The 10696-nt window shown below is 40.6% G+C and overlaps 1 protein-coding gene across 1 annotated transcript; it reads right to left on the bottom strand.

The window, feature by feature from the left end:
- Positions 1-3654: 3654 nt before the first annotated feature.
- Positions 3655-9741, bottom strand: LOC116266208 (growth-regulating factor 4-like). The gene is made up of 4 exons (XM_031647324.2): positions 9112-9741; positions 6821-7163; positions 4000-4493; positions 3655-3922 (listed from the first exon to the last, which is right to left on the bottom strand). The coding sequence occupies exons 1-4, from the start codon at positions 9266-9268 to the stop codon at positions 3915-3917; spliced, it is 1002 nt and encodes a 333-aa protein (XP_031503184.1). The 5' UTR covers positions 9269-9741; the 3' UTR covers positions 3655-3914.
- Positions 9742-10696: the final 955 nt, after the last annotated feature.

Genomic DNA, 10696 nt, shown 5'->3' with positions numbered 1-10696 from the left:
TCAATGTGAAGCTAAGCATTTTTTTGTGGGTATGTATAGGCAATTGCCCACACAATGCGCACACCCACCTCCACCCCTGCCCAAACATGATCTGGTCTGGATCTGCCCACATCGAGAAAATGCTTTGTTCATGTCTACCCTTCTGATTCCGAGTTTGAACAAGTGTCGTGCCTATGCCCAACGGGGCAGACGGGAACAGCGGATCAAGTTATCGGGCCGGGCCGGGCCGGGCCGAGCTGATATTTATATGGAGAGAAGGGGCTTCTTCCAAAAGAAAATGACAGGGCTCCTGCGCTTGATGATGATACCGGGGGCATGTGCAGATGAGGGGAAGCAGTTCCTCTCAGAGGCTCTGCACAGTGCTCCCCCTTTCCCCCTGGTGGTAAATATGACTCATAAATGAGCAATGGAGTGACGACATGAGGAAGGGGAGGCGTTTACTGTGGAGAGAGAAACGTCAGAGACTAAGCTATTTGAACGCCGTTGCACGTGCAGAAGAGAGAGAGAGAGAGGATTAAATTGGGGCGTCCTGCTCACTTCCATGCACTCAAGTGTCACCCGCATGGCATTTACTCGAAAGGGTAAAAGCAACGTGCATGAGAGCATGTGAAACAAGTTGCAAAGTTCTCGATGAAGAGGCCAAACTGCTATTGATCTGTGTGACCTAAAACTTCTAGGTTCTGTCTGTCTGGTCCGCGACAAAGTCTCTCGACCCGGGTGTGGTTTTCTCCTGTGAATAGACTATAAAGAAAAAGACTCTCAAACCAAAAGAATCTTCGAAATCAAAATGATGTTTGAATCCATGACTAGATATCAACAGGCTCATGGCAGGACCTCCCTCACTCCATTGGACTTGGGTATTCTATGGAGAGCTTCATGCTGCGAGCACTTGAAAATATTATGGTTATGAGTTGTTCTTATTGAAGGACACTACATAAAATGATTCAGACTCATGTTGGCCCTTGAATAAAACCTTAGGTGTACGTTATGGCATTTCAAAATCCAGTCGTTAGAAGCCAAAGAATACATCATGCAGGTGACCACCATATGGTGAAGCAGTTCCTTTCAGATAACAAGATAGAGGTGACTTCTATATGGTCAAGTTTGATCAGAACAACTTATAAAATAACAAGGTTAGCGAGCAACAGTCGCAGTTCGAGTCGTTTATGGGTTTGATTCGGTAGCTGCACTGCATTGGCTGTATCCTTTGGGAGGAAATTGAAGGAAAACAAGTTTTTAACCCTTCTAGAGTGCAGCAGTTTGCCTGTATGACAGCCAAGGACCAGATGTAGGGGCTGCATACATACTAGAGTACAGATCCATGGCGATAAGATATGTATCTTTAGGATGGAATTAGAGATCTACAGACTCGCTGCTAGAAGTTAAATCCAAGAGATGGTCCATCAATGACACCAAAAAATATCTTTAGTATCTGTTATTGTGGTTTTGATGATTTGCTGGAGTTGCTTTGATGCTGTCCACGAATATGTTTCACTGGTCCTGTTCTAGATTAGCGTGAATTTACTTATACTGACATCAAAAAACGTATTATCCAAATGGTTTAGCACTAAATCTCATTTCTGTAACCAGAGGGACTTGGCTTGACCAAATTCGTGGACACTGTTCTGATATATAGAACTAGAGTTCTTGAACTGTGGAAAAGTCTCAAAATTGCAAGAACAAGTTGTTCCAAACAATACCCAGATGTTTGAATGCATGAAACGTGGTCGTGTATTTCCGTACAACTACTGCTTTGTCAACAGTGCCCGGCATCAATGCTCAGCATCCTGTACATCTTTCAGACACCAGACTCAAATAGAACTGCGAAGGAGCAAAATAAACTGTTCAACAAGAGCGAGAGCGAGAGAGAGAGAGAGAGAGAGAGAGAGAGAGATGTTTCTACACTGGACAAGCCACATAATGTGTGGCCCCTTCAGCTTTAGCTTTAAGGAAAGCTCCGCAGCAAAAGGACCTGACTCCTTTTCTATTCAAGGAGCATGTGATTGCAAAAGAACAACCTTGGCCCATGGCAGATCAATACGTCAGCGGTGGTACTGTGGGACACAGGGACAGCACACAATAGCATCTAGACACACATGGGTTCACCTTCTATAACAAATTCCTGGGTTTCCTTCTGACGTGAGCTCACCTGATGAACTGGTCCCATGAAGCAACTCTTGAGCTTGGGAGAGCCCAGATTACCTGCTGCGCTTCACATTGACATCTTTCAAGGTGTTGGTGTTTGCAGTATACTTATCCAATGCCTTTAAACCCAGTGACTCGGGACTCGACTTGACTGGGATTCGTGACTTGGTGAGTCAACTAACTCAGCCAGGTTCTGTTAACTATGGTTCTTCAATGAAAATAATATATAATCTGTTATTTAAACATAAAAAATTACAAAATGACTCAATCACATGCATAATTCAAAAATAAGTCGACATCAACCCAACACAACTGAGCAACAAGTTTCAATATATCAACGAAAAAACTACTTGACAAGAAACAAACATTAAAATCAGTATACTCAACATTTACAGCTATTCAATAGTTAATAAACCAAACATGCATGTAGATATTATCTAAAATTGGAAGTGCAAAAGATAAAAAGTAACCCAATAATTTAAAAATTGAAATAAACAGATAACCATACATGAAGTTAATCTTAATTAGCCTTGGTTTTTCATTTTACATATGCAAATTTAATAATTGAATTGCAACAATTTTAAAATTTTATGTTCCCATAAGTCAGAAGATTCATGTCAAAAGTGTAGTGTGTTGCTCGTACAATATGAAATTTACCACCAATTTTCTAAGTCAAGCCGAGTCATAATTGAGTCAGACGAGTTTTGACAGTAACGAGTCCCGTACTTATCAATGGTTTTACACTGGAACCAGGTACCTTGTCATTGAAGAAATAAAAAAAACGTAGATGATGTTATTCATGACTGGCCAACAGACAAAAAGAACGGATTCTTCGATAAACTTCGGAATCTCCTTGCAGTTTCACTTCCAAACAGGTAGAGCATACGTTGGTCAATAACCAGGCTTCTGAAAAACCTGTAGCAAGCAGATCCCTCAACTTTTTGGCTCGGTACAGTGAAGCAGTAGCACCAGAAAGTGTACCAACCAAGCAAAGCAAGTTTGAACCCATCCAGCAGTGACAAAGTTCACTGCAACAAATATAAGCATGAATACTGACACCTGCCACAAATGCATCAGCATACTCCCTCCCCAACCCTGAGAAACAACGCATGCAGACATTCACATAGAAGATAAGGAAGATGAATCTTCAACGCCGACGTAGGAGTCTTGGCTGATACCTCTCTGTGAGGACATTACATGAATTCAGCAGCAGAATGTGCCTACTAATTCCACCAGTGCATCAACTTGGAACAACCAAGCTTAGCTAATTATATGTTCACATAACCACATTGGAAACAAGATCAGCATTAAGAAACATGAATCTGTAGACAGATGAGGGTGCACATGTATAAAGGAATTCTGAGAATGAAAAGGGATCAGATAAATAAGAATTAACAAAATGGAGTATTTTGTGTTTCAGCTATGTGACTTTACATTAAGTGGAAGCATTCGTTTAGGAATTGGAAAAAGGCCTGAACAACAATTAAATTGCAATAAAGGATATAATCAGAAAGACAAGCTAAACCATACGATCCTTGCTGAGAATATTTCAGTGTGTAGCCAACGTGTTAGAAACAAACCACAAGCAAACGAAGAGAAGCAATACTACTCTTATGACTATTCAAATGGTTTACAAAGACCAAAACAGTCATTATGACAATCCAGACATAAAGGAAAATGAAGAAGGAAGAAACAGCAGCTTGGCCATGAGATCTCCTCAGGAATCGCACCACAAGATTCTTGCATCAGACTGGCAGATGATGCACTCTTCAATCATCTGCAGAAATCACATAGCAAATATAAAGTTTATTCAGAGGATAGATGGTGCAACTGTTCATGATCAGAAACACTAACCATTAGGAGATCGAGAACTTGTTCCAGAAAAGTCAGATGAAGACATAGGGATGGAAATGGAAAGCTGCGTAGTAGAGAAGGAGGTGCGGTTTGATCTATTGTCCTCCAAATCAGACCATGAATCTCGGGTCTTGGGCCACTCATCAAAAAAGGGCCGGAGCGGCTGGGATTCAGGTTCTCTGATTACTTTAATAGATTCACCTGTTCCATAATTGCTGCTACCAAGGAAACAGTGTTGTTGTTGCTGGTGCTCTTTTGATAGTGCAGAGGCTAGAGATGATGAACCAACATCTTCCAGGGCTTGCAGATGAGGGTAGTTACTCTGCAACAAAGATCCATTCCTGGGCTTTGTTGGAGGAAAAGAGTTTACTCTAGAAGGCATGAGATGCCAAGAGCTGTCCAGAGAAGAGCCCATTCCAACACCTCTTGAGCTTCCTGAAGCTTCCGAAAAGAAACTATGCCCATGAATTTCGTCCTTGATACTTGGTAGATACCTGTATTTTGCAGCAATAAGAAGCGTCATAAGATACAAGGGTGCCCCAGCGCAAAGAGAACTCAAGAAACCAATGGCCTTGAAACATCAATTTGTGCAATTTAAAAAATTAAAGTGCAAAAAAAAAATTCAAAAAAGATTAATGGCCTGCCATTTTTCTAGAATTGGTTATCCACCATTAACTTGTGACCGCAAAAATTTCCGAGTTTTGCCCAATAGGAATGCAAGCAGTTGAGCACATTACAATGTCAATAAACCTGGCACGAAATTAGCTTGCCATCGCTAATAAAAATCTCAAAAAACAAAATCTAGAGGGTTCTCAAAGGTTTGACATTCCAGCATCTAAATAGACTACACTTTTGGAAAGCTAGGAAGAAAAAATAAGACAACAAGAAAGTCAAACACGACAAAGCAAAGAGTATTCATGAACACCAAATGATCAGAAACCTTCCAGCTCCGTTTTCAATTTAAGCACACAAAGACACCTGCGATGGAAGTCTAAGAAGTGATTTAACAAGAATGTCTTGTTATTCCAGCTATAGATCAACACTAAACATAAGACCCATGCTTTAGAAAGACACAAGTATGGAATTTTTTCTTGTAGTTGTCAGTCTGCATTTTCCTGTGCTCCATGAAATCCACTGGTTTTAGCGATTTTCGGTTTATCAAGACAAATAAGGAACTTCCACGTAAACTGGTATTGCAACCGCTGAGGTAGACTGCATGTTCAGGTAAACTGTATCTACCTAAGGAACCAAATGCCTATTGCAATTGGACTTTTTTTTTTTTTTGGGAAAACAAACTGATCCATGGATGCCTGACAACAAAAGACAGCAAAACAATGGAAAAGCAATGCAAGAAGCTTTTCAGGAACCTTTTTCTTTGAGTCATGACGCCAAACAATCTCCCTACATTGCTTACATGATCCACCACCTGCCACAACCAATTTCAGCACCCGAACCTGGAAATTCATGTAGCTTCTCACACGAAGATCTAGTGGGACCAAATCATGCTCGAAACAGTTAGCAAGTGGCCCATGTATATATTAAAGCTGATTTTACCACATCATTAATCGATAGGATAAGATTGTAACAGATAAGTAAAAATCTAAGGGATATTCTTGCCCACCATATCAGAAGATCATTTGCTTGGATTTTCTGGTTTTGTCCACTAACAAAACCAAGACAATACAAATATATCAATTTGGAGCAGATACCGACAGCCCAAAAACAATGATAATCAAAATCATAGACAATCTCAACCTAGATGAAAAAACCCAACTGAAATTATTTGTCAACTTAAGAGGGAGCATGTAAACTTGTCACAGTTGCAGTCCAGATGAAAAAACACTTGTATCATTAAACATATCAAGACCATGGAAGGGGATCTGGTTTTTGCTTCTGCCATTTACTGATCTGAGGCCACTAAATAAGGAATCTATCAGAAACAAACAAGACTCGAACAGTTGTAACTTTTATGATTGCAACTCACCTAAAGATGTTGCTGAAAAGTGCATAACTGGTACAGAACAACAGACTGATCTGACTAGAAGCACAAACTAAGGTGTTACACATGCTAAGGCAACCTGAAAAAAGGGCGCAGTTTATATGGTATGTGCAGGAAAAGGAGAAGCCACCTAGATCAGTTTCTGACCATATCATAGCCAGAGATCATAGATATACAAAATCAGTTAGTTCTTCTTGCCAACTGGGATAATCCTATGCATATGCCCCTACAGATTGACTTAGTGGAAGCTGATGGTGCAAGGTCAACAGTATCTCTAGTCCATGGTTAGGGTTAACTATGTTCCTCGTAACCTCTGGGGCCAAAGAACATAGTTTCTCATAAAAAGAACAATGACAGATGACTCTGACAGGAAAAGGAAGAAAAGAAGAATATCAGAAAACCAGCAGTGCGCATTTAAAATGGCTTAGGTAGGTAACATGAGGTACCTTCTTACCATTTCAATAGAAAAGAAATCAGATCCTAACATACCATTAAGAGTAATGACGATAAATCTGTAAGAGGAATGTAAAGTTCTAGAACATCTAGGTTTTACGGACCTACATATGATTCAACATTTCAAATGAAAAGAAAAACGTGCTTGACATCCAGCGGGTTCAGAAGCTCAATTAGTCCGCAACAGCTTAAAGCATCACAGTTTAACATGTTTCAGATTGAGAAACCAACGATAAGGTTCTGTTTTCATTGAATACAGACACTTCAGCCAAAAGGACCATTGGGTAAAGGAAAAAGTAAGTCACGTCACAGCCAATGATAGAACGATCATCACTGATATGGCAAAGGATGATAGAGATGATCACATACCTGCAGTCTTTGTTGCTTGTCCCATATGGTCCATGCTGAACTTGCACCTCTGATGCTGAAAGTCCAGGACCAGACCCCTGCGAGCCACTAATGGAGTGTAATGGCAGGTTCTGAAAGCTGCTACTTCCAGCAGCAGCAAGTGATGTCACAGTCTGCGAAGACTGTGAGACGGTTTGTGTTTCCACAGGCTTTCTTGAACGGTTGCGGCCTCTGTGCATGTGCCGCTCACAATATTTTGAGTCTGGATATGCATCCTTTGAACACCTCCACTTTTTCCCATCTGTTCTCCGACACCTTCCAGGCTCTGGATCCAATTTCTTCCCATAAAATGGGCCCCAACCCACTGGGAGAAATTGCAGAGAGGTACCCAAACGAAAAAAACGTGATGATCTTCTATTGAAAGTTGGAACAGAAAAAGATATTTTACTAAATCGGAGCACCACGAAGAAGCACGTAGATGGCAGCAAGATGTCACAGGAGAAAGAAGAAGCTGAAGACGGTAGAATATCTAACAGAAAATAATAGCAAAATCGATAGCACTCCTTCAGCAACAACTTTGATGGCAACAGGAAGTGACCATCGCTAAGAACTCATTGAGCAGCAATACTCGACTGAAAAGCTCCTCCCGTAGACCAGCAATTCCATGAAGAGCGGAGGAAACAAAACGCGTGTTTCTTGAATATTGGAACATGGAGACTCGACGTCACACAGAAAAGAGAGCACCGACTATCAGAAAAAGAAATCCGCTTTGCTTGAGGACACTCAGATATGAATAGGCTAAAGGACCCATTAAGGATATTCAGGCAACAAATCGAATCAGTAAACCCTGAATCGGCAACGATGGCTATAGTCACTCTGAAAACAGATGAACTGGACATATCTAAATTTGCAAGTTCAGAGCATAAAAGCCATAAAAACACGACGCTGACAAAGGCATGGATCTAAGATACATACGGTTTACATTATTTACTTGAACTAGAAACGGCTAAAGCTTAACGAACGGACGCGAACGTCAAAACTGAGACAAGCAGTACAAACAGTGGAAGGTGCAGCTCTTAATCCTCAAGAGCAGGACATGCAGAGGCAGTAAGGGCAATTATGGTTCTCTCACAGAAAGAAGAAGAAATAATAAAGGAGCCATTATGAGCATCAATCAACCAAAAGCATTCAAGTTTTGGTTTTGTTGGTGGAACTCTGATAATTTTATATTTGCGGAGTAAGACGTCTGATCAGAGACCAACGAAAACAATTTTATATTACGGAGGCAAAAGAACACATTTAGTAGAAGGCCGTCGTAGAAATAAATCTAGTCCCCTTTGGAAGGCCAAAAGGAAAACCGTGGATATGAACCAATAACTGCACACTAAAAAGATAAAAGAGGAAGACAAGAGCAATAAATAAATGAATAAAGTAAATGGATGATAAAACAATAAATACCAATTAATAAATGCAAGAGAAAACCAAACTCCTGCGGCAAAAATGAAGGAGCGGATAAAAGAAAACTACCGCCACCTTCTTCTTCTTTTTTATTTTAACCAGGAAAACAAGAAGAGATCAATAAAATAAGAAGAAGGGGTAACGCGATAGTGAGAGATCGGAACAACGGAATAACCAAAAAAAATAAAATAGTGACTACACTCTCATCAAGGCCAGCCCTTAACCCTCTAGATTTTTTCCATTTTTTTTCTGAAAAGAAGACACATAGAAAGACTCAAAGACAGTAACTTCTTGTTGTAAAATATTCGCGAAAATGGAACGCCACACACGTTAGCAAAGCATCGGAAGCCCGATTTATTGACGGGTAGCAAAGATCGAGAGAGAGAGAGATTTCGACCGAAAGGCAGCTCACAGGTTCCAAAGAACGCAAAAGCCAAGTTTTGGAAAAACTAAAAAAAAAAAAAATCATAAACTGAAATCCAATGCGAAAATCAAAACGAGAACAGCGAACAGAAAGACCACCATCACGAAAACAAGGAGCGAATGCAACGACATAGAACACCAAAACACGGTCAGAGAGAGAGAGAGAGAGAGAGAGAGGCTCAGTAAAACCAGAATACATCCAGATAATCTGAGCGAAAACGGGACACAAAAGATGGAGCTGCAAAAACTAAAAAGAAAGGTAAATAACAAAAGAAAGAAGGAAGATAAACCATCAAACGAGCAAGAGGGAGAAAGAAAAATAAACATGAAAATAGAAGAGAGAAAAGAAGAAGAAGACGACGATGAAAAGGCATCATCTTTCGAGTTCTGTCCCTGAAATCCCTTGCAAAAAAGGAGAATGGCGATCTTACTGGCTGGATGATGGAAGATCCTAGCTTCCAAGCTCTTCCGAATCGGCAGGAGGAGATCGGGAGGAACCGGAATTCCCGCCATCAGATACTTGAAAATGAGAGCCTGGTGCTCCAACTCCTGCCACTGCGACGGCGTGAACAGCCCTCTGTTGTTCATCCCTCCTTCCCTCTCAAACCTCCCTCCCAACAACCAGAAGATGATATTTCTCAGCCTCAGACATCACCCACAAGAAGAAAAACATCCAACCGCAACCACACTGCCATTGCCACCGACGAACAAAAATGGTTCTACAAGAAAACCCTTCAACCAAATCAAACAGCAAGCACAGGACAGGTATCTTCCCTCTCTCTCTCCCTCCCTCCCTCCCCTCCCTCTCTCAGTGTTGTGTGTCTGTGGGAGACAGAGTTGGTGGTTTTAGTAAGAGTGAGCCTTTGTGTAGGGAAAGGAGGAGACTAGAACAAGTGAAGAAAGAACCTTGTGTGGAGAGAGAGAGAGAGAGAGAATTAATTATTAGAGAGAGAATTGTTTAATGGATTTTGATTGGGATTTGGGTTGCGGGATTTTGTTTCTGTTTGCCTTCTCTTTTTTCTCTTCTCCCCCATCTCAGTGTTTCTCTCTTTTTCAAATGAACGGAGTTTGGTAAGAGAAGCAAAGTTTGTTCTTGTTGAGCTGTTTCCTCCTCGTCCTCCGCTTCCCTTTAATCATTGGCATCCTTGTCCCCTCCACCCACTGGCAAGTCACCGAGGGATCCTCTCAAAACCAGGACTACTGGATCTTGGACATGAACCGGGTCTTGTCTGGATTTTGGATGATTTCTCTGGTTTTACTCCAATCAAACACTGATTACCTTCTTCCTGTTTTAATAACTCAGATTAGAGAAGATTCTTTTACAGGATTCAAAGAGATTAAACCCCTTTAGAATAAGATGCAAGACTTACAAACCAGTTCGAATCGACCAACTGTTCCGATCTCTGCTCCTAACTTCAAAGGGAATAAGTTTCTTCCCACTAACAAAGAAATTATCATTATCATTCAGAACAAGACCTGAAGGCCTCCCATTCTCTTTGAGTCCTGTGTGTTGGTGTTAGTGACGATAACGGTGTACCTTTCAATTTAAACAGCAGGCAAAGTGCCCACAAGAATTGAACTAGGGACATTGTGTTCTTACGAACTCCTGGTCTGTCCGGCGACAGCATCCCCTGTAAGGCATACACACAAGTCTCTTTAATCTCTCATTGCAAAATAACATTTGAATGACACCTTCAAAAAAGTTGTTTTGTAAAAATCATGTTTTGAGAAAACTTGGTTTTCTAATTAGTTTTCCAAAAACTAGTTTTTGTATTTCGATGATACATAAAAAAAGGACATTTTTTATTTACCCAGTTTATCAAAGCTACCTTTCACATACCCAGTTTCGACTATCATCGAAAATGTCATTTAAGGCGTTCATACAAAGTTTTCCTTGATTATTCTCAAATTACAGCTCGCACGCAGTAAAAAGAGCTACAAGCTGAGCTTACAAATGAAATAGTTTTTCTTTCACCCTTGATAAATGTTGCTTTGATTACTTAACAGTTTTACTTT

Source organism: Nymphaea colorata, chromosome 12 (assembly GCF_008831285.2).
Source record: "Nymphaea colorata isolate Beijing-Zhang1983 chromosome 12, ASM883128v2, whole genome shotgun sequence".
Classification (NCBI taxonomy): Eukaryota; Viridiplantae; Streptophyta; class Magnoliopsida; order Nymphaeales; family Nymphaeaceae; genus Nymphaea; species Nymphaea colorata.
The sequence above is the reverse complement of the archived record's forward strand: the minus strand, read 5'-3'. Positions and strand labels throughout refer to the sequence as shown.